This window comes from Danio aesculapii, chromosome 5 (genome assembly GCF_903798145.1).
Source record: "Danio aesculapii chromosome 5, fDanAes4.1, whole genome shotgun sequence".
NCBI lineage: Eukaryota > Metazoa > Chordata > Actinopteri > Cypriniformes > Danionidae > Danio > Danio aesculapii.
Window position 1 is genome coordinate 27,255,466 of NC_079439.1, and position 26,023 is coordinate 27,281,488.

Genomic DNA, 26,023 nt, shown 5'->3' on the forward strand with positions numbered 1-26,023 from the left:
CCTTTTTACCCCAATGGTTGGGTTTATCCATATTTGACCCAACCCATATTTAAAACAACCCATTTTTAGAGTGTATACTATCTGAATTCCTAAAGAACTTGCAGATAAATGGCTCTAAAGATCATGTGTGCTATCTCAGTGTCTTTCTCAGTGTGTGCTCTCTCAATATCTTTGATGCATCTCTCTTATTGCGAATCTGTTATCTTTCATTATACTCCAATCTGCCTTCTGCAGGAGTCATCAGACATGTTGGTGATGCTCTAAAAGATCATGCTTCAAAATCACGAGGGAAGATCTGCACTATCGGCATTGCCCCCTGGGGGATTGTGGAGAATCAGGAAGACCTGGTGGGCAAAGATGTAAGTAACTAGAGTACAGCTAAGTTAAAAGGGATTGTATTATGCTTTTTACATGTTATAATGTTGCTTTTTAAGTATGACAAATATCTACAAGGTAACAAATTATAACTCCAAATGGAGTTATTCTCTATGCCAGTAAGCTTTGTTTTCAACTCTCTCAAAGGTTTTCTTTCGGGAATGCACATATCACAGTTAATAATAATAAGTCAACAAAAAAGAGACCTGGTTGAGTTAGTAGTGTGTTGTCACCATGTCCAATGTGAATTTGAGTCTTTATTCTGTTCTTTTGACAATCTGACCGCTGACAAACCAGCTGACTGCTTACCTTCGTATGGACGGCTTTCCCGTTGTTATCAGTTTGTCCAAGTAGCTTGCCATGTACGTTGGCAGACTTTAGACGCAGAAAGGAGTTGACCACGACAACAGGGTTCGAGTCCGGCGATGAACCGTTCTAGAAAGCGGGTAAGACAAAAACAGAAGCCAAAAAATAAAGTAAGTAAATAACAGGGTGAGAATGTAGTAAAATCTGAAAAAGTGGTAAAAATCAGACGAGTGCTTTTCTTTTTCTGGATTGCTTTTTAAAACTGTCGGTTGTGTTTAGGGAAGTGGGTGGGCAGTTCAATTGGAGCTTTTGAAAACACTACTGGTTGGGTTTAGGGATGGAGGAGGGTGGGTTAGTCGATCAGTCAGTCAGCAGCGGCCTCTGGTGGATTTACGCAAGAACAGCAGGCACCGCGAGAGAAATTTGAGATTTTAAAAAGCACACACACAGCGTCTGACGGCCTCTGGTGGATTTATGTGATAACAGCAGACGCGAATGGCACTCGCGAGAGAAATTTGAGATCTTAAAAAGCGTACACAGCGGCCTCTGGATTCTTGAAAACAAAAACTGCAAAAAAACATACCTCCTGGGACTAAATCTGGTGCTCTCCAGAAATGTATATAGAAGTACGTTTTCAGAATTAGCCTGGGTTGATATTTTTCCAAATGACCAGCAACAACTTGTTCAGCTCAGGTGATGGCAGATTTTACAAAATGTGTTGCATTAATTGATATATTCACTGGACCCTTTATTCACAAGGGTGAATCTCCATTACAGCGAGATGATTTTCATGTTGTCTCTGCATGTATTGTGTATCATGTAGAATGCTATAAATAATTTATGTGTGAGCCACTACACATATCTTCTCTGTTTCACCTCAGATTGTTTGTGTTTCTCTGGGGACTGATGTATAACTGAGACACACAGATAGAATCATTCTTTATTTATAACCACTGATTTCGATACACCCTCCACTGCTTCTGTCTCCTCCAAGACCCTCACTTTTACCCTTCTCTCTAGTCTGGCCCAGTAAATGTTTTAAAGCTAATGTTTTTGGCATTAGATACCAGTGTGCACTATTTCTAGATCACTAATCAAATAAGCAAATTTGTGCTATTGATAATCTGACTCTGTTAACAGATGGTCAGATGTCATTCATTCCACGCAATCACATGAGATTCTTTGGGTTATTTTCAAATCATGCTGGACAACATGATGATCAGATTTTACTGAATGTAATGTAGCTCATGCAACTCCAGTGCTGCTGTCAGTAAGGTAAAATGGGTGAAAGTATTTTTTTCTTTTGTAAGTGTAATCAATAGGAGTAGGGTGGGTAGTATGACCAAAATGGTTTCATGGTATGAGTATTTGTATTTCACAGAACTATATTCAGGATCTTGCTATTTCTTACCACTTGAAGCCAGTTTGTTGGTTTGTTAGTATGGTTATGGCTCACCTATTCTGTCCCATTACGGTTTAACTTATTTTATTGTTGATTTTTTTTTTAAAGAGTTTACAGCATCTCGTTCACAGTTAACACTGCTAACTTGCATGCTTTAAGTTTGATCAGTTTAAAGATTCCAGCTCAAGATGTGTCAGAAACTCAATAGTCAAGCTCATATGTGTTTCTCTCTCTGCTTACGAATGCTTATTTAAAATTCAACATGTTCTTGTTCTGCAGCATATAGGCAGAATGCGTAACATAAAGTCAGTAAACCCATAAATAACAGTTGGTTAAGTCTGAGTCTAAACTGAGAGTACACATTCGTGAAAGAATTTTGGAAAAGGCACTGTCGTCATTACCGTTAATCAAAATCAAAAGACTAAATTGAAACTTTAAGATTAGAATACATGACCTTTAGAATATATATATATATATATATATATATATATATATATATATATATATATATATATATATATGTGTGTAATGTAATCGGTATTATAAGGCTGTAATCGGTATTATAAGGCTATGGATTTTATGCTGATGCCTGTTATTTCTAAATGGTATTTAAGTGTTACGATATGGGAGTTTTGTTTTTTACAATGTAAACCAAATCAAACTGAAAACCGTGACCAAGCAAATGAAATACAAACTAAACCGTCAATTTTGTGAGCCACTCTCGTCCCAGCCCTAGCAGATACTGATTTACGCTCTGTTTGATTGGAGTCACAGTCAATGAGTTGATTTTTTTAGATATATTCTGATCAATATATTAAAGAACACTAATCATTTTATGACATAACTTCATCTTATTTGTGTATACTACTTTCATTTTCCTAGTCTAAGGTTTACAGCACCCCCATGTGAAATATTTGTGTTACCAGGTAGGCATTAGGACCTGGGGGAGGCTGTTAGTTGGTAGAGGCTGTAGCGCTACACAAGTGATTTACTAAGTGACAACGTACACAGAGTTCTTCTTTATACTACCAAGCCCTAAGTAGTAGGCTTTATCCGAAATTGCCTACTACTCAGTAGGTACTGCATTTGAAATTACTACTCAACCGTTAGAAAAGTACATTCTATACAGTATGAATTGAGTAGTATGAATGGAACTCAAACGTACTACATCCACCATTTTGTCATGATCTCATGACCCACCAATGTCAGTTGCCTTGCTTCAGTCCCATTCATGAATTCTCTCATGGTGCATCATGGCATAGCGTAGCATGCATTGGATGCGAACTTCAGAATCTCGCCAGAAATAGTAGTAGATCATCCGGGTACTTCTCACATACTGTTTTTTGAATGCTATGAATTCGGACATACTACTCGGCTCGCATACTGTTTTAGCGTACTATATAGTTTGGAAGTATGCAATTTCAGATGCAGCCATGGTGGATAAATAATATATGAATAACTATTTTAACAGATGCATTGCATATTTACACATGTATTTATGAATATGAATGTACTGTATGTAATTATAATAATATACAGATTTTTTTTTTTAAACAATTTGTGTTATAAAAGTAACTGCAATATTAATGGTGGTCCTATGATTTTGGACCCCATGGTATCTGATCACTTGCCAATCGTCAAAAGAGTAAAAAGCTACTAAAATGTTTTCAGTAGTTATATTTTCTAAATTCAGTTTTTAAGTCATTACTTAATTGAATATGATAAGTGTCAGTCTTTTTCACTAAATGAATGAATTATATAAGCGATATGTATATCTGTTCAAATATATTTATGCTTATATATAATCAGATTTGATCACAAGTCTGCCAAATCACTTTTTGGAAATTTTTCTAATGCTAAACATTACTGAGCAACCTGTTTTGACCTCAGTCTGTATGAATTACAGGTGGTCCGGCCATACCAGACGATGTCTAACCCTCTTAGCAAGCTAACGGTACTCAACAGCCTACACTCGCACTTCATTTTGGCTGATAATGGCACCACTGGAAAGTACGGAGCAGAAGTCAAACTGCGCAGGCAGCTGGAGAAGCACATCTCTCTGCAAAAGATCAACACACGTGAGTACATTTGCGGGTAATTACAGATGCTAACGCTAATGTGATCACTCCAAACTGCAAAACTCAATGGTGCATTTTAAGTTCTTTTTTTAAGGGTGCTTATATCCTCAGTCACTACTTCTAGGTTTTGTTGTGCTGAGCCACAGAGGTGTTTCTCTATAGACTCCTGTCAGAAATGCCCAGATCTGTGTGTGGCTCAACGTCAAAACACTGCATGGGTTGCAAGTTTTAAAGTCGACTGCACTGAGAGCACGAAACCATCCCTCCGCAACCGCACTTCATCAGATAATATCTATACAGTCCATTTACTCGCATAAAGACATCAAATAAACGTCATTCAGCTGAAGAAACACATTGAGATTAAAGTTATTAAAAATGCAATAAATCACAAGCACACACACTCCCGCAAAAGCAGACTTTGTGCTCATATGGATCATTAAGGATCATTGAATGTACGCGGAGCACTTTGCTGCAGCAGCTGGTTTATGCATTTGATTAGTTGTCATGCTTTCATGAGATGCTTTCATTCAATGCCGCGCTCAGATATACTGTATGCTTAATTATGACGTTCATTTGGGAAATAACTGCTGCCATTATCAATGGTAAATGTATACAAAGATCTCTTTTAAATGAAATTGGCTTCACGGCTTGCTTTCTGCAGACAGCAATAATGCAACATTAATTATGACAGGCTAAAAGTATTGTATTGTGTGAATGGGGTGCATCTATTTCCCATATTGTGAATTGAGTCTAATTCCCATATTATAGAATGCTTGTTTGAACTGGAACAACACAAATGACTCATGCCACAGCACTGGTTTAGCACATTTAGCAACTGTTTAAAATGGATTGCTGTAGAAATGCAGCAGTTATTATCCAGTTTGATGCAATTAATTAGTATATTGGCCACAGTATATTGGCCACATTTTATTCTGGTGGCACGGTGGCTAGCACTGGCACCTCACAGCAAGATGGTCGCTGGTTCGAGTCCCAGCTGGGCCAGTTGGCATTTAAACAGGTGAATTTATACAGGTGAATTGAATAAGCTGAATTGTCTGTGTGTATGAGTGTGTGTGGATGTTTCCCAGTGATGGAAGGGTATCCACTGCGTAAAACATATGCTGAATAAGTTGGTGGTTCATTCCGCTGTGGCGACCTCAGATTAATAAAAGAACTACGCTGAAAAGAAAATGATAAATTAATTTATACAGGTGAATTGAATAAACTAAATAGTACGTAGTGTATGATTGTGTATGAGTGCGGTTGGAAGGGTATCCGCTGCGTAAAACATATAAAACAGTTGGCGGTTCATTCCGCTGTGAAAACCCCTGAAATAGAGACTAAGCTGAAGGAACGATCCTGGTGTTTAATAAAAATGCTAATTTAGCAGTGATTGTTTTATAATTCATTTAAAATAATCATTTACTGATTTGATTCATTTAATCCATCATTTAATCTTAGTAAAGAATAATTGCTGAATACTTTGTACAATAACTCTAATTTAGCCAGTTTATTACATACATAAACACTCTTTAGTAACACTTTTTTCATAGCATCCCAACAGACTTGCATAACTAATGTTATTTGAGATCCATTGAGATTTCTATTGTAGTTTTTGAATGATTTTTAGGGCTGCACCATTTGGAGAAAAAATCTAATTGTGATTTATCTGATCAAAATTGCGATTTGCAATTTAAACTGCGATTTTACTATAATTTAATAAAAGATGGTTATCACAGCTGATTCATCATAGACGAGGTGGAGAAAACACACGCTGTAGAGTAACACGCTCGTGTGTGTGTGGTTCCACAAGAATCACTGTAACAGCCGACAGATGAGAGGAAACATTACACAAGCAACTCAAAGGTCTACAGAGAGAGAGAAGCAGAGCAGAGATGGAGCTTTCATTTTCTCCATAGCAGTGAAAGGCTTATGGGTTCCTTATGTTGTCTGCTTTTTAAGTAACGTTAGTTGGATTGTTTTAATTTCTCGTGTTCGCCTCCCTCATAATCAAAATCGTACCTTTTCAAATCACAATTTCGGTTTAAAATCGATTAATTGTGTAGGCCTAATGGTTTAACTTAAAATTGTTTTAAGATCACCTGTTTTCTTCTGTCAATTTAAACTTTAACATTTATATTCTTTGTCTTTGTAACGAATTAAATTAAAAATCCTTAATCAAAAAGAAGTTTAAGCAAAACATTACAAGATAACAGGGATTAAAAACATAATCCCTGATGCCCCCGCGCTCTCCCTTCCCAAAATATAAACCAGAACACAAACCACTTTAACATTTAACAAGAAAAAATGATTTATTTACAGAAAATAAGGAGCAAAATAACATCGGGAGGGATTAAGCCGAAATAAATGACAATGAACCAAACTAACTAAATTAGAGCAAGTGTCCCTGTAAAATAAATATGAAACAACACAATAATAAACAAAGGGCACCAAACCTCCCTTTCATGCTTCAAGCCAGACAGGGAGACAGAAAAACCGGGTTTCTCCAGTTAGAATGTACAACTTCACATCGGCATCTCACAAAATGCCAAAACAATTACTAGTTTTCATCATTTAGGTAAAAGTATCTTCACAAAGAATGACGAAAGGGGAATCGAGAGAAAACGGGGAGCTGCTGAATCCATGTTCTCTAGGGTTTTAAATATGGTCACCTCCAATCCAATCGCCAATCACGATCCGCCATAATCTGCTGCACCTGCGAATAATTCAAACCGAGAGAGAGGTAGCGAAAGAAAGAGTGATAGAAAAAAACACCACACACACTACAGCAACTACTCATAACATCTTTTATATTAATTCATATTATACAAATATTATTAGTTTCATTTTATCTTATTAGTTTCATGTTTTAGTTTTAAGTACTTTAGTACGTCAATTTATGTTCAATTAAATTAAATTGTAAACATTTTTATGACAACTAGCTGAAATATGTTGTATTGCTTCATTTTTCTTTTGTCAAGCAAGAAATAATTTTTATTTTACAGTTTTTTAGATAACTTTAACAACCATGGCGTGTACATGTTATTTCTCGGGGAGTCAGTCAGTTTATTAGGTGAACATCCAGTAACACTTAAGCCATTGCATTTATGTATGCCATATACAGCACAAGGTCAACAGGAAGTGAACCAGCATTTGACCTCCCCCCCTTGTCATGTGACCTGTGGACTTCCCTTTGTCATCCTATGCCTGGAGTAATAGAGGGGGCTGGGAAGTCAAAGGGACGCTCAGGCGTCATCATCCGCATCAAAATTGACACCCATGTCAATACATCCATAGGAAGCAGCATGTGAACGGATCGCTTAAAAACAAATCAGCTCTTGAACTTGCACGTGCCTTACTATTTAAACAGGCAAAATAACACATCCAGCCCTAAAGCATGTAGAAATGTCAGAGTTCAAACATGTTTGAGTCCTGTAAGCAGAACAGATGAAACATGTTTACGCTCATTAAATCACCCTGACACATTCACAACACATATTCACATGTGATAAGACCAGTTTATTCTGACATCAGACCCATGACAAGAGCTTCGTATATATCTGAACCATATCTCAGCCTGCAGCATCTCTCTCTCTCTCTCTCTCTCTCTCTCTCTCTCTCTCTCTCTCTCTCTCTCTCTCTCTCTCTCTCTCTCTCTGTTGCATCAGCTGTGTGATGCTGGTGTTTGCTCCGGCTTTGGGCAGTGCTCATTTCTTTATTTTATTACCTGTCCTTTCCAACACTAGAACAACATCAATAACACTCTGAGCCATCAGCATGAGACTCGCAGAGCTACAGAGACCCTCAAACATGGAATCAAATCTCTTTGTTTTGGGAGAATTGCAGCAGGCTGCGGCCGGCTTACATATTCACTCTCTGACAAGCACTGCAGCGCCACTGGATTAAAATGAATTACGGAGCTGCGCTTGCTGTTGTTGGGCTAATGAGGAGGGCTTTTGAGTGTTTTCTTTTTTCCGATGAGGGAAGGAGTAGCGTTCAGATGATGCAATGAAGATTTCTTTGCAGGATAAGATGGGATGTGAGATCGATTTAATTATACACAATTAGGTGCAGTTTGATTGGAATCAGCGTTTAATCTCTAGTTCTCATTGGGGAATCGAGTAAACCGTCCGATGTGAATTGAAATGGATGTTGAGAAATGAGACTACTAAACAGGGATGAATTCAGTAATAGTTGTTTGCAGTCACTGATAGAATTGTTTAGTGGTAAATTCTCACTGCATTACTCTAGTAGCTGATTCACTAAATTCAATATTTCTAATACAAAAAAGGTTCACAAATTATATTGGGCAGTTCCCTGGTCATCGTGGAATCAAAACAAACTGAATATTGCAGTATTTACTGTAAATGATTTATCCATGCACATTATTATTATTTGATGTGCCCTTGCAATTCATAATCAAAATAACTTCGTCTTGCAAGAAAAGCTCTTCTCATCTGACGATGTGTATATAGGACTATTTCTTATTCACATAAGATCGCATCAGTTAAAAATGGGAAGAATCTAATGATCCAGTATATTCCCAATGGACAGAATCAAGCCCTACCCTAAATTTAGTCTTGTTTTAGAAGCTGCTTTATTCAGATATACAGTATGTAACAAAAACAAAACAAAGATCACAGCTTCTGTTTCTTGCTGAAAGTTAAAACTATAGCTCCCTAATGTAAGATAACATCTCAGAATATGCTGAAAGGCTTCTGGTCCCACATTTTTGCTGATGTTTTTAATATTTTATTGAATCTTATTTGATTGATGCTGCTAATTCTTCTAATACACACACATTCTTTTTAATAAGCTGTCTAAGAAGCTTTTCCAACTATTTTTCAGTTCCACAAAGAACTATTCAATGATTAGTTCTAGATAATCTAAGAAACTTTTGTCCTTTAAACATTTTGTGGAATAAAAAAGTTCAATGGATGCTCAATGTTTTAGATGTTAATATCAATATGTTAGTCTTAAGTTAATGTAAGCTAATAAGCTACAACTCAACAACAAAATGACCAATTTAGAACAAGGACTCAGCAATCCTGCAGGTGGGCCGCAAGATAGCTTAAAACCTTTCTAACTTATCATATAATTTTTGGATTTCATTAATAATATGCTATATTAAAATGATTGAAGTAATACACTTTCTCCTGTTCTGTGATTGATTACTTTAAACTCGGTGCAAAAACAGCCTCATGATCTAGTTGCTTCTGCAACTAGTACGCGTAAGCTTGTTCATTCACAAACTGCGTGAAGTGACAGTGAAAGTCTCTCTCTGTGTATTTTTGTGTGAACTATTTAATATATCAGCATAGTTGTCTGAATTAATGTCCTGTGAGTGTTTTATAATGCACATGCGTCCATACAGGAGGATCTGGTAAGGCTCAAAAGTGTTTCTGCCATAGAATGTAAAATAAACCTGCATGACCTTCAGACGCGCTCTGGTGGAGTTGTTCACTGTTCCTGTCAGCGATCTCCCAATGATATCCAGCTGCAAACTCAACCACCATCAGATTAAACTGATTATTTTACTGTATTTTACATTTGTCTGTATATTTTTCAATAGTAGATATTAAATAGTAGACATTTACTTAGTCCAGTTTAAAGTCAGATCTATTAGCCCCCCTGAATTATTAGCCCCCTGTTTATTTTTTTCCTCAATTTCTGTTTAATGGAGAAAAGAGTTTTTCAGCACATTTCTAAACATAATAGTTTTAATAACTCATTTCTAATAACTGATTTATTTTATCTTTGCCATGATGACAGTAAATAATATTTTACTAGATATTTTTCAAGACACATCTATACAGCTTAAAGTGACATTTAAAGGCTTAAAACTACGTTAATAAGATTAACTAGGCAGGTTAGGGTAATTAGGCAGGTTATTGTATAACAATGGTTTGTTCTTTAAACAGTCGGAAAAAAAAAATTAGCTTAAAGGGGCTAATAATTTTGACTTTCTCCGGAAGAAAAAATATTATCAGACATACTGTAAAAATTTTCTTGCTCTTTTAAACTTCATTTTGGAAATATTTAAAAAAGAAAAAAAATCAAAGTGGGGCTAATAATTCTGACTTTCCTGTACATACATACATACATATACATACATATATACAGTTTTAATAAATAATATATATTGGGCAACGCAGTAGGTAGTGCTGTCGCCTCACAGCAAAAAGGTCGCTGGTTCGAGCCTTGGCTGGGTCAGTTGGCGTTTCTGTGTGGATTTTGCATGTTCTCCCTGTGTTCGGTGGGTTTCCTCTGGGTGCTCCGGTTTCCCCCACAGTCCAAAGACATGCGGTACAGGTGAATTGGGTAGGCTAAATTGTCCGTAGTGCATGAGTGTGAATAAGTGTGTATGGATGTTTCCCAGAGATGGGTTGCAGCTGGAAGGGCATCCACTGCGTAAAACATATGCTGGATAAGTTGGCGGTTCATTCCGCTGGGGCGACCCCAGATTAATAAACGGACTAAGCCGAAAAGAAAATGAATCAATAAATATATTATATAGTTTTAGTTTTATATGTAATTAAACTTAAAGAAAATAATAGAATAAATTATATAAATAATTTATTTGTTAATAAATAAAGGTTTAAATGAGCCTTTCATACAAACATTTTTTGAGAAAATGTGAGAACGCTGGGCCTTTAAAAATTGATCATAGAATAAAGTGAGCCCCGAATTGAAAAATTGGTTGCAAACCCCTAATTTGGAAGATATAATAATTAATTCAAAGCTTGCAGCTTCTCACTTCCGATATGGATCAACATTTTCATGACATCAGTGTGCACTTCAGCTTTTCATCCAATCAGATGCCCTATAGGATCTGAAGTGTACCAGCCCCTATAAAGCAAGGCAAGGCAGGGCAAAGTAAGTTTATTTATATGGCACATTTCATACACAATGGCAATTCAAGATGCTATACATAAACAGGAACAAAAGAAACAACTATAAAAAAATAAAAATCACAGAGAATTTTTTTAAATCAGATAAAAACAGATCAAAATGTGTAAAAAAAACATGTTTTTAAGGAATGAAAAAGAAAAGAAAAACATAATAGTGTGATCCGTCAGACGTAGTACAGTGTTCATTTGGTTCAGAGCTAAACAGATGTGTTTTAAGTCTTGATTTGAATGTGCCTAATGTTGGAGCACATCTAATCATATAAAGTGATCAACTCATTTCTTTAACTGACATAAATCTTTAACTGACAGCTAACACCAATTCCACATGCTGTATTAGGGACGTGTGGGGTAAACCAGAGCACCTGGAGGAAACCCACAGGAACACAGGAAGAACATGCAAACTTCTGCTCGTGCTAACCACTAAGCCACCGTGCCGCCCATAAACAAAGTAGTTAATTTCAAGGCACTTCAGTTGACTTTTATCCGTTCTTGATGAAACCTTCAATGCCTGTAAACTTTTGTTTCTAAGAGTTTAGTTTGCGAAGCATAGAGTGCATCTGATCTGGCACCATGTATTGATCTAGCTCTGTGAATCAGACACCTGAATATTTAAAATGGTGAAAGTGCATTTGACAACTGGATATTAGCCTGTTTAAAATGCTCCATCATTTCCATTAGTTTGATGTGAATTTTTGAATTCACCCCTCTTTTCTTTTCCTTTTGTTAATAGCCATAATTTCATAAATGGTTTAATGCATATTCTCTGTCTTAATTATATTTGTGTGCTGTGTTATATTTGAATTTCACCCGGTATTTAATGCACTGGCCAGTTGAGTTCCTGATGAAAACTCACGTCAAACTGTGGTGTTTCTAGCCTAGAAACCTGTTTTATCCTTGCCTTGCATTAACTGGGTCTCCAAGTGATGAGATGATGAGCTGGTCTTTTTACTTTGGTGGTTTATTTCTGGATTTTTTTCCATGCTGCTTGTCTCCACGGACCCCATCACATTAGCATAATGGAGCAGTAGCTGCTGTATTGACCAGGCAGGAAGGGTGCTCTGGGAGTCTTTTTCCACCCTCTTAAAGGTTTGATCGATTGGAGTTTTTTACTCGCTTTGTAGAATATTCCAGGAAACTCATACTGCACATCTTGTTGATTTGCAAAGAAGAGATGTATCAGTTCCCAAGGTTGTAAAACCATTAGAATGCATATACAATAAGCATCATGCTTACAATGAAAGCCTATGGGACATGTATAGAGTAACTATTGTGAAAGTATAACAATAACTCTTACAATTTTAAGATAAATGTGACAAATTTACACTTATCTTTTCTGTACTAGAGATACATGAATCTGTTTAAATGGACCAAAACTTCACTCACAGAAATTATATCAACAATTCATATAGTAGATTCATCCCCGTAGAACAGAAGTATCTTCCAAAAAGGACAATTTAGATCAGGGGTTCCCAAACTTTTCAGCTCGGGACCCCTAAAATAACTATTCCAGTGACTCGCAACCCCCACTATCCTTGGAGGTGGTTATAAACATACAAACATTGCATACAACGGTGCACACACCAATAGGAACTATATAAACAAGAGCAACAGAAAAAAGTGCAACGGTCTAACAACCATGTAATTTTTTTATAGTCATTATTCATTTGTTTCATTTAATATTAACCTCACTTAATGAGAATGGTGGGAAGAATGTTTTCAGCACAAGACTATAATTTCTATTTTCAGTCGTGGCCTTTATTTTTAATGTACTCAAGTGCCATAAAGGTGTCAAAGTTTAACATTGTGCCGTAATATCAACCTGCTGAATCTAGCACTTTTGCTGTGTCATTAATCTAGCATAATAACCCAAGGGGTCGCAATGAAAAAAGTATCCAAAGGCTGATGGCTTTTTATTTGCATGTTGTTTTGATGTAACTATTAAATACTATTTTTATCTTCTGTAGGTTAAGGATAAAATATGGTAACTCCAATAGTTTAATAACATATATGATATTTTTGGAAATCACCAAGCAACCTCTTTATTGTCTTGCGACCCCCTCTTTGAGAACCACTGATTTAGTCAATGGTAGCAATTCTTTACCTGAATACATTTTTCCAAGAGCAAGCTTCTTATTTCTGCTTTAAATCCTTTTGATGTACTTTCCTCTTGATATCCCTTCATAACATCATTACTGTACACATGTGATTTTTCTTTGCCTGCTGAGTCATGAACTGAAAATGTTGTCTGTCAATGCCACAAATGTCAATCTGCCAACAATATCCCTTTAAATATTTATGAGGAATTAATGGAACAATCAGCTCTCTCCCACATATCATTCTAAAGCCATGTGCTGTATTTTTCCTATTTCTTTTTAATATTCAAATAACATAATTTCCATAACAACAGTCCAGGTTGACTAGAGGGAATGAAGTGGTGTTTTTGACAAATGTTTCACTCTGTAAGTGTTTTTGTGGCTGCCCCTTAACAGTCAACTAAACATTGGAAGACTAGAAAAGGTTTGTCGTCAAATTTTCTGGGTCAATTAGTCAATAATAGAAAAATAATGGCTAAATCACCAAGTTTTTGAATAAAAACCATTGTGAAAAGACGTCATTTTCATTAACCAATGATTTTTGGTTTCTTTTTGCAATAAGGCAGATGTATACAGCGCAATTTTTACAGTCATACAACCTCATATATGATTTTTTTTCCCATTAGGAGAAGTCACGTGGCTTGTACCATGTGAGAGGAATTTACGAAATGACCTGAGAAGCTCACAAGCTTCCAATCATTTTCAAACATGTCAAAAAAGTCCAGAAGCTGTCAACTTAAATCTGTGAGGTGTGTGCGGTTGTAGGAGCTGATCTGTCAGTCTACTGTATCTGAAGTTGACTAATCAGGAGGAAAAACTCTCTGAACAGCGAGTTCTGTATGATGTGTCATTCATTCATTCATTCATTCATTTCCTTTGGCCTAGTCCCTTTATTAATCAGGGGGTCGCCAAAGCAGAATGAACCATCAATATATTCAGCATATGTTTTACAAAACGGATGTCCTTCCAGCTGCAACCTAGTATCCATAGAATCCATACACTTCGATACACTACACTACAATTCACACTCATACTCTACGGCCAATTTAGTTTATTCAATTCACCTATAGCGCATGTCTTTGGACTGTGGGAGAAACCGGTGCACCCGGCAGAAACCCATGCCAACAAGAGAAGAACGTGCAAACTCCACACAGAAATGCTAACTGACCCAGCCTGGACTCGAACCAGCGACCTTCTTGCTGTGAGGCGACAGTGCTAACCACTGAGCGCACTCATGGGATGACCAGGTGCCTGGGTTCCTTGTTAAAAAAAAACCCTGCATGTATTGCAAACATACGCCGTTCATATCATTACTATTCTCTTATGAGAGAGAAAACCAGCAAGAGAGGATAGAGAAAGTGGAGAGTTTCTTCTCTCCATGTTTTTGGCATAGTATTTCATGTCATTGCTTTGGAATTCGTCGGGTCATTAAATGGTGTCATGTGTCACTAGCTATGTTTCTATCCATATATTTTTATGTGCATTTTCGATATGCGCATTAAAAAATAATCGATAAAACTTGATAGTTTTGAAAATACACAAAAAATATACTTTTTATTCGATAAGAAAAGATGCGCATAAACTACGATGGAAACCCTTTTACTGAACAAATTCCAGTATGCGCAATAAAAAAGTTATGTGATTTTGTTGTAAGAGATCATATGATAATAAAAGTGAGTGTGAATGGACAAACCAGCAGGCTGAGCACATTGTAAAACATCCGAAATTTTATTTTAAAACACCTCAACCATTATTAGTATTAGTGTTGTTATAATATTAATTACCTCCAGAATCTAGAGCGTCTGTGCTCCGTGTCTGACACCTTCAAAGGCCACCATGCGTTCATTGCATGTCGGAATTTGTCTTCTGAGGCACAAGTCATTTAATAAATAAGGAAAAGATTCATGCAGCTTCTCCTACCTCAGTAAATTACATTTTTAATTTTGATATTTGGCGCCAGTTAATCAGGAATTGACGATTTTGTTCTCTTTGGATGGAAACGCTTCTTTATTTACATGTCTTTTATGCGATATGCCAGTTTTGCGCATACATTTATTTCACATCTTTGGATGGAAACATAGCCGCTGTGTCAATTTCTTACTAGTGAAATGTGGTGGGCATATAGACCACTAGAATTCATCTTCAGACCACCAGAATTCTCACAGTGTACACCTGCCTTAAGTCATTCCAAAAATTATGAAAATGGATTTTGGTAGAATTGCATATATTGCAGCCATTTATATAATCAAAAGAGAAGCAGGCATGTTATCCAAACATGCAAGGCGAGAAAATGAATGGCAATTCCAATTTTTACTGTTAAAAGTGTAATAGAAATGCAGCTTTAGTGACAGAAAGCTCATTAACATAGCTAGTCTGGCTGATTCAAGGAAATAATTACTTCAGGAAGATTTCTTCCAAAAACATTCAAATTAATCTTGCCCACATTATTAGTATTGAGAGCTTCTGGGGGTGTTGCAGGATAGAAATCTCTGGATCCGATCAGAATTTCGACCACACACTTCTGACTTTTGGTGGTTGCTTGTTTTGCAGTCTTTTTCACAATAACACATTATACCAGTTGTGGGCAGAGATCTCGTGTCTAGCAGTTGTGTTTAATCTCTTGAATAAATAAATAAAGCGCATTTGTCACTGCCAGGCAGGGGATGGGATTGTTCACACAAGGTGTAAATGAAATAGATTGAGAGTGACACAGAATGAACTGCTCATTTTTTGTTGTTGTTTTTTTTCCATGGCTCCAAAAAAATTCATCTTCCATCTACATGCTTGGCAGGGGGGCATACAAATCAGCCCATGTCTGTCTGCGTAACAGCACTCATCTCCTCATGCTCCTGTTCCTGAGCACAGGGGCTTGTGCTCAATTACTGCTGGGCTCGCCGTCCTCTCGTGGTGGTGCCGCAGGTCAATTGGTAAATGTGAGGAGGTTATGGAGTGAGCTGGAGGCACAGGACTCATCACTGTGGGTGTCTGAATCATGGCAGGCTGACCATCAATTGCCTGGCAGGGGATCAGCACGGTTTTCTAAACCAAGCAATTTAAACTTTTTAAACCTTTTTTTCTCTTGTGAATTCTTGTTTGTGTTTAGCTCCTAAAGCTAACATTGTGCAACACTAGACCGTGGTTGATGACTTGAGATATACCAGTCATAAATATTGTTTAGCACATTTGAAAGTAAATGTGCACTTTTTCATCATTAAAAAGAACTAGAAATAATTTTTTTATTATTACTATTTTCATTAATCAAATGATATAATGAGGAAGCACGGTGGTGCAGTGGGTTGCACGATTGCCTCACAGCATGAAGGTCGCTGGTCGAGCCCTGCCTGGGTCAGTTGGCATTTCTGTGTGGAGTTTGCATGTTTTCCCCGTCTTGGTGTGGGTTCCCTCCAGGTTCTCCAGGTGCGACTGGAAGGGCATCCGCTGTGTAAAACATACTGAATAAGTTGGCGGTTCATTCTGCTGTGGCGACCCCTAAGAAAATAAAGGGACTAAGCCGGAAAGAAAATGAATGAATGATAAAAAATTATTTGCATCCAAAAGCATTGGTAAACTTGATGAATATCATTGTTTCATATACTAGCCAGTGCTTTTTTACTCACATGTGGTGCTTGGCAACTGTTTACTTTAATAGTTATTCTTAATAGACAAAACTTATAGATTACTATTGCTTCCCTTTTAATTGTTTTGCTGTTTATCTCTTTTTAAAGGGATAGTTCCCCCCACAAAAAAAAATATTCTGCCATAATTTACTCATAGAAATCAAAACATATATGAGGTTCTTTCTTCTGTTGAACATGGTGGTTGCTGAGACCCATTGACTTTCATAGTATTTTTTCCTTCTTCAAAAAGTAATTTTTTTACTTAGTAACTGTAATTTTTGGGTGAACTATCCCTTTAAAAAGAAAGAAATAGCAAAACTATTAAAATGGAAGCAATAATAATCTATTAAAGCTGCAAGCATCGATGAAAGGGACCTCGCACCCAGGCTCACTGCCGCCCAGTGGTTTTAGGATGACAGAGAACAGTGGACTATAATAATTTAAGCTTCGAAAAATGCTTCAAAAAATCTTCAAAAATGCTGAGAAAATCCACGATTTATGCCAAACTTTCTTCTGTCAGCAAGTGGCGCTATAACTGTGACTCAATATTGGCATGTAGGTGTCTTTGGGAGAGAAATCTTATCGAACCTGTGAATTTTCAGGCAGATTGGACATGGTGTGGCTAAGTTATAAGTACTTCCTCTTCCATGTCGATAGACTGAACTTGACCTTCGATGAAAACTCTATATCTTTACAATTTTACATTACAAAGATCTTTGAATTAAACTAATGGAACATTGAATTGATCTGATAAATTGTGTAGGAGGAGTTTGCTACAGTGTAAAACATGACATTTCCTGTTGCCAGCAGGTAGCGGTATGACTGTGACTGGACATTGGCATGTAAACGGGTTCAGGTCAGGACTTTATCGAACGTGGATTTTGAGGCAGATCAGACAACGGCTGAGTTATAACAACTTGGTTTTTCATGGCTAAACATCAAAGTTTGTGAGGCTGCCACGGACATGCCCTTCGACGAAAACTCTAGATCTTCACAATTTAAACATCACCAAGGCTTTAATATAACCAAACACACGCTAGGTGTTGATCTGATAAAATAAGTTCATTAAATACAACGCCTGGAAATGGTAAAAACTGCACTTTTTTGCAGAGGAATAATAATCTATAAGTTTTGTTATTAAGAACAATTAAGAACAAAGCCTCTAGCATCAAATGTGAGTAAAAAAAGCACTGGCTAATGAACAAATCATTTATCAAGTTTAATAATGCTTTTGAAAGCAAAGTATACTTTTGCAATTTCTATTTGCTCACATTTTCTTATTTATTGATTAATTTATTTTGTGTTTTGATTAATTTTCTTAATTTGATAGATGAAGAGGTTTTTGATGACGGTAATAGAAGATTTTAGATGTCATTGGACTTGCTGCTGGGTGAACGTCTGACATTCTCTGATTAAATGGCAAATGACTGTACTGAGACTTGAAAAGTGACTGTGCTTTGGCTTTCTTTGGCCGCTGATGTAGTTGGCAGCTGAAGATATAGAGCGTCACCACTGCCCACCCAGACTCCTTAACAAAGTCTCTCTGTAACCTGATTTGTTTTTTGTTGGAAAGGAAAAAAGATACATAGCAGAAGCAAACCTGTATCTGCTTTATTAATCTTTATACTTTCTTTGCTGATTAGTCTCTGAGAATCATGACAGCATGTTTTATTGCCCTTTACACAATTTGGAAACCTTTGACCCACATTACATTTCCCCCAATGATCTCTTAGCAGCTGCTGTTACAGTGAAGTAGCAGCATATGTGCTCACTGGCTTAGCCAACAACATTTCTATGGACCACCAGGTTCATAAGTAAGATATGCAACAAAAGCTGTAAATTAATGTCTCATTTAGCTGTGGCTGATTTATCTCTTTCTGTACTCACACAAAATAATAGGGGTGTACGTCAATCACATTTTTATTAACTGTCAAACTTCTTTAAGTACACTGCTACATTTAAAAAGAAAAAATCCAATATTTTACAATATAGAAAAATGGAGACAAACTGTCAGCTCATCGTTGACTGCAATAAATGAGATGTTTTCATTTTAGTAATTTCAGTTCATTTATGTTTTATTATATACTGTACATTTTTTTTTTATCCTAGTTTTAATATTTTAATAGTTAATAGTCGATAACTCTTAAGATTTGGAAGCCGATAACCAATATACAATATCCAATAAATATAAATATTTCAAAATGTTATATTTTTATACAGTAAACAACTTGATTTTAAAAACGTCATAAAAGTTTGAACTGATATTATGACCTGAATAACCTGCTTAAAGCAAACAAGCTATAATTTCAAAATTGCAAGGTGATTATATAGATATATTCATGATTTTACATAAATTATCATACCAAAAATAAATTATTTCCTTTTCTTTGCATAGCAAATTAACATGCAACTTGACTGTTGCATAACAATAATTGGTTACATTTTAAAATGGAACTTAATTAACAAACAAGTTAAATAAATATATTTTAAGTAAAATGAAAATGAACTTAGAACTGAAACCAGTAAAAATGTTCTTGAATAAAACAAGTTACAGTAATGTACAAATGTACAAATATGTAATGTCCAAAAAAACATTTTGAGAGGTGTTTTGACAGTTCAGAGCCATCGTACAAGCTAAATACAGATTGTATGATTTACTTTAGAAAATGTGGCATAAATTTGTCTCATTTGGCGTTTTAGATTCTTTTGAACACATGTAGGTGCTGCTTGTCAGTCAGACAATGCTTCTATGTTTGTTCTTGCTGTCAATTGAGGGAAAAATGATCGAAAGGTTTATGATAAACCGCTGTGAGTTTGAAACTGCAGGCACTGTGTGATCAGTGTTGCCAACTTAGCGCCTTTGTCACTATATTTAGCAACTTTTCAGACCCCCTTGTGCCAATACTGTACCTTCCCTACTCTTCTCAACGAGCTGCGGGTGATGTCGTCGGCCACCCCCGCCTCAGAGCACTGACAGGCGGCCCAGTCCTTGTACAGCAGTCTCTCCCACCTGCAGCCTGAGAGCAGATCACTCCTCTGCATACCGACGACAAATGATTTAGCACAGGGTGTGTGAGGTATTTCCATTGTACAGGCAAACCGATCTACTTCTCCTTTTTTATAACAATTTAATTTCACCTTGTTCACAATCACAGATATTTTAGTGACAGTGTCGGAACTTGTCTAAGTTTATTACCTCTGAGAGATTACTGCAAATTCACTACACATCTATATTGATATACTGTATTCAAATAGCAATAAATTGAGTTAAATTGAAATGCATATATAAAGCGTAGTGCTAATATAAATACCCCTTTATTAATCATAGGCAGTTAAACAAATAGAAACGGCAAAACGTGATGACATCAGTAATATGCAAATTTACATATGACGTACTCTAGCGAAATTTAGCAACTTTGCCGGCAGAGTTAAGTGCCTTTTCATTGAAAATAGTTGGCAACACTGTGTGTGATGCACGTGCACACGAAGCGGAGGCACACTTGTCCTCAGAGTCAGATTTTAATACACCTGAGCATTGAGCACATGACTTTATGACAAACACAGTGGATAATATAAAGACAGAATGTGACGGATGGTTGAGAACCTGCATGCTAAAATTTAGTGACTGGCACACTCTCCCATGCTGCTGTTTGGGCTGCTGTGAAGGCTCTGTTGGATCTCTATGTGTGTGTGTTAATAGCCATCACATGCACTTGTTATAATCAATATGAATATGCGGATCAAACTGAATACAATCTTACATCAACAACACATGGTAGGCAACACATTGATAATAACAAATAATCATATTAGATTACAAATATCCCGAGTTGTTTAACACATGTGCATCGTGCTATTATGTTTACACATGTATATTTTTCCTGAGGCAATTTAAACCAAAATACACAATGGCACTCTATCAAACATATCTACAATGAGAAGGAATATGGTTACTTACTGAGTTAACTTACAGAAATACCACACAAAGACAGGATGAACTTTGAAGGGATAAACAATGTGAGGAAAGCTCTGTTATAGTGCACTAGACAAGCCTGAACAAGTTCGACCCACGCATGTGTGAGGCAGGCACCCAACAAACCTAAATATTGTTCATTATTTTTTCCTTTTTAATTTAACAACTGCATGTGTAAGCTTTGAAGTGTAAAAACGCCACACAAAATAATATAATTAAACTTTTTTATTCAATATTTCACAACATTTAAAGGGCACCTATGGTGAAAAATCTACTTTTCAAGCTGTTTGGACAGACATATGTGTAAGTATGGTGTATAGACCGTCATATTGGGGTGATATAAACACACCCAGTCCTTTTTTTTTTTCAATTTAACAACTTAAAAACGGTGGACAAATTGGAGCGGTTTTCAGACTGACTGCAACTTGACGTAGGAGTGCGGTCCCCCCACCCACCGAATTGATTGACAGCTGTGTGCATTAACATGTCCCGGTAGTCACGTGTATAATCACATCAATAAGAGAAGACGAGTGCAAAGTAACCGGGAATAAAAGGTCTGTTCAGTTTGCTAGGATCATCAATCATCATCAAATGTGGATGTCAAGAGTGAGTTTTTAGAAGCGCAGTACACCAAAACCTCCTCCTAGTGCAAAAATGTATAAAATAGAATTTAATAAAATGTATAATAAAAAATCTGATGGGTGTTTTGAGCTGAAACTTTACAGACACATACTGGAGACACAAAAGACTCATATTAAATCTGAAAAAAGGACGTAACCTAGGTGCCCGTTAATACATACAGTACACATCTAATTATAAGAAAACTAAAATAAAGTTTAGATTATATTAAATAAATAACTATATACAATTAAACTCAAAGTGTAGGCTAAATTAAAATGTCAATTGAGAAGGTAAACAAACAAGAAAAATAAAATTCATAATTGAAATAAATAAATAAATAAATAAATAAATAAATAAATAAATAAATAAATAAATAAATAAATAAATAAATAAAAATGCAGACACTACATTGAAGCTCTGGACTGGAGAATACAGCAGACTGGGGAGTGCAGCCGAAGAGTTTTCAGAATTAGAATTAGTTGTTGGTACGGAGAAAGCAATCAGAGAAAGAAATCCAACAGAGAATCCAGTTCAGAGATGGTTCCACAGCAGCCACAAGTCAAAATAGGCAGTGAACAAGAGGACAGGTCAGAACTTAAAACAACAGGACTGCACAAATGACCACTGATCACTTATTTGGCAAGAAGAAATAAAGCTATACTCACGTCTCCTCTGTTGAATGAGAAGTCGAACGGTCTGTTGAAATTTTAATTTTGATTTATTGATGACGAGTAAATGTTGTACAGTGGTCGTCCTAAGCACAACCTAAAGCAATGGCCGTTTAAATGGCAACATTATGATACCGTTGTGACAACCATTGGCAACAACGTAGATCCTCAACCTTTTTACAAGGTTGGTACAATGGTTTAGGAAGGTCGTTACGTTGAGGCAATGTTGTGTGTTTGTTGTGCAGTTCTGTACAATTCCATAATTTATTGGCTTAAAAAAATCTGCCTAATTTTGATATCGGAACGATATCGATAACATTAAAAAATTTGCTTTTATTGGCCGATAACGATATGGCCGCCGATATATCGTGCCTTTTTAATTTCAGCTGTATTTATATAAAATAATCTTAGTTTTTAAGGTAAATTAAGATAGGTTCTATGTTCCATATGGAATTTATGCATATAAATTTAATAAATTATTTTATCAACAAGATCAAACAAGTTCTGCATAATAATCAGTTATTGTGTATTTTTTTCAGCACAATCTGTTCAATAGTTATAAGAGCTGAATATATAAACAAAAAATAATTAAGATAAAATTTTGACAAATACAGTACTAAACACAGTTGACTGGTAACTTTGATTTTAGGTAAGCATTTCCTAAAAGAAAAACTCCTAGTCTTTTGGCTTTTTAGGAACATAAACAGGCTGTCTGATAAATAATGTATGCTTTGTCCTGTTGTAACGTAAGAGCTAGTCTAGACAGTTACAACCATGCTTAATAGGTCTGTGTGTGTGCTTGCATGTGTGTGTAAACATAAGTGCTCCTGTAAGTCCACAAACATCATGGCAAAGGTCTCGTTGATCAATAATACCACCTCAATAAAACCGAAAGTGATATAAAGTAAAAAAACAAGAGACACATGGTGATAACAGTGGGAGGAAGAGGTCGTAAAAAAGAAATAAATCCTGCTGGTTCTGATTTCTATACCAGCTGAGCAGCAGTTGCGTTTGAAGTCAGTGAGCTGCTAAAAATAGACACACTTTATGTAACCGTACCCATTTTAGGCACAATGATGACAGCACATGTGGATCTGGTGTACCTCTCTGTCTGTCTCGCTCTCGTTTTCTCTCGTTTTCACTTCTTCCTTCTTCCTTTGCATAATTTAAGCAGTGGTAGGAGGATCTGACTGCAACATGCTTTTTGAATTATAGTCATAACCTACAACTTATACTCATCCAGTTGTAGGAGAGTCAGAGTGCAGGGCTGATCAGTTTTTTTGGTCCTGTTCACCTGCTCCCTATTAGGTCTTCTCCTGCTGTACGCACACCTGTTAATTAAAACAAGAATGGTTAATTACAGCTGATTAATGAATGCAGAAATGATCTGATTGTGCTGCAAGTGTGTACCTCCAAAGCGAAAGACATTTACATTTCAATGTGCACTAAAACATTGGGTTCTGTGGAAAAAACAGCAGGCTGCATAAAACAAATAGTCAATCAGTGCAGTTCAATCAACAAATGAATGGCTCTTATGAACTAGTTATTTTTAGTGGATCAAAAACATGAAGCAGTATAGTTTGGTTCTTATTAGGGATTCTTTCAATTAATAGTTCAAAAATACAAGTTATACAGATTTAAAGGCAGAGTATCTCTAATTTTCGCCACTAAATCTCTAAATTTCGCCACACATTCACAACAAACAACCGAGCAGTTTGATGACTGAGGAGTCATGGGAGTCGTCATCTTCATTATTTCACCTGCTTTCTATTGGTTCTACCACGTCAATAGTTAAAATGACAAGTTTCAATTGACCTGTCTTCGGAACATTTGGGATAATGTAAGTAATAACTTATAACAAACTTATATTAGCTCCAAATTAAATCTGTCCGTTAATGCCTCAATTTCCTCAGAGTGTGTGCAGGAAATCAAAATGTGGATGCACCAAAACTTTCTCAAATTGAATTGTTCTAAAACAGAGGTACTCCTTATTGGCACACCAGCTGACACATTTAAAGATGGCGAGTTCAAATTGAATTTGGATAATGCTGTCGTCTGTCCATCTACCAAATCATGTGAGTTTTGTGTGATTTTTTTTTTGACACTCATCTGTCACTAGACTCGCACATCAAGAGCATTACAAATTCTGCTTTTCGTCATCTGAGGAATCTTGCAAAAATTAGGTCTTACCTCACTCTACCTTATGCTGAAAAACTCATTCATGCATTTGTCACTTGCAGGATTGACTATTGTAATGCTCTCTTTGTTGGTTTACCTGCTAAATTAATCAAACGGCTTCAGTACATACAAAACTCAGCAGCATGCATTCTCACACACACTCCACTACGGCAGCACAGCACTGGTGGGCTTTTTAGCTTGCATTGGCTCCCAGTTCAGTCTCGTATCATTTTTAAAACACTCACGCTTGCTTATAAAGCTCTACATTGTACAGCTCCTTTCTGTTGTAGTGGGTTTTGGATATCTTAATGGGGGGGGGGAAATCATACATATTGTGCCTTTAAATCAGTCTAAAACAGCCAGTGCATACAGAGAATGGACAGTGTCTCACTTACAGATGTTTTTAAGCCCACTCACCTGCATGAAGCACACTTAAAAACTGCACAATGTTTTCCAGAAACTTAGAGAGTTGAGAAGAAAGTGTCTGGTACTGTATATACAGAGGAGAGAGTTTGTCACTAATTTTTAGGGAAAAAAGGCAATATAATCAAAATATAACTGAATGAATTGGATTTAAATCACAGTTGGTATCAAATTGAGAGCTTGTCAATCAGAATGGAATTGTTTGGACATCAAATGGATGCAGAGCAGGAATTCTCCAGATAAAGGTTAGTAAAGGCAAACGCTTCCTCTCACTGTGGAGTGCCTCATGAGGACTGTCTTTTGTTCACTGCGGCTAAGTGGATGTTGGGTGTCATGCTGACAGACACAATTGGGTTATGATGAGAATATCTGAAGGGTCAGTCTCAACAGCCATTCACCAGAATAATCTGTTCCTCTGCACACCAGAATGACTCAAACTTCTCTTTTCAGAAGCTTTTCCTTGCTCATTCTTAAAGGGATACTTCATCATTTTCTTACTTTGCCTACATTGGCACTGACAAATACAATGTAGTATATGTATTTTTTGTAGCTTTAAATGTTACAGTTCATATTTTTATCTTTTTTTCATAAACCTATGAATGGTTGTCTTTATAAATGGCTCATTGACTCACTAGATTCATTAAAACATGTTTGAAACAATCAAACAATCACTGCTATGTTTGCACAGAGATGTGCAGCAGCTCAATTATAAATTTGTTTAATCTATTAGGGTGGTTGGGGATACAAGTTGATTGCCTGACTGGACGCCCTTATAGCGATACAGACTTTAGTGTAGGCTTTTGCTTCCCAAATCGCACCCTGTGGCAACAAGCATGTAGCCTACATGTTCCTAGTTAAGTAGTGACTCAGTAGTGACTAATGCAGGCCTAGCCAAGCTTTCCAAGTAGTTTCACCTCCTTCTCTTTGCCTCACTTAAATCTTTAACCTCTGAAACTTTGAAATTGGATCATAAGAAGGAAACCAACTTGAGACTGTCAGTCTTCTCTTAAATAATATGAGTGTAAATCAAAACATAAATTAAACAAAAGTGGTGAGAGTGTAAACTATCACTCCGACTGCCATGTTAGTGATGCTATCAATACTTTGCTGAAGCTCTTAGAGGCAGCCCTCATTTATTATGTATATTATAATATATAGCCTTTGTCTTTTTTTCAAAGATGTAGCCTATGTTGTTAAAAATATGTACAAAAAAACGCCACTTAGTTACTATATGGACAGTAGGAATGGGGAAAATATCAATGCAGACTAGCAATACTTTCTCTGAGGATACTATATAGCTACACGAATGCCCATATCAACGTGTGGCCAATATGTTATACTATTTGGTCAAAAATAAAATCAATTTCTGTTCACTAAA

General features: G+C 36.4%; 1 protein-coding gene across 2 annotated transcripts in view; it reads left to right on the top strand.

Moving 5' to 3' along the window:
- The window catches only part of trpm3 (transient receptor potential cation channel, subfamily M, member 3), a 194,219-nt gene that overhangs the window by 68,355 nt on the left and 99,841 nt on the right, over positions 1–26,023 (top strand). For both annotated transcript variants that reach the window (XM_056457789.1, XM_056457790.1), the window contains exons 5-6: positions 235–359; positions 3,990–4,161. In XM_056457789.1, the coding sequence (XP_056313764.1) occupies positions 235–359; positions 3,990–4,161 (297 nt within the window). The remainder of the gene's footprint in view (positions 1–234; positions 360–3,989; positions 4,162–26,023) is intronic.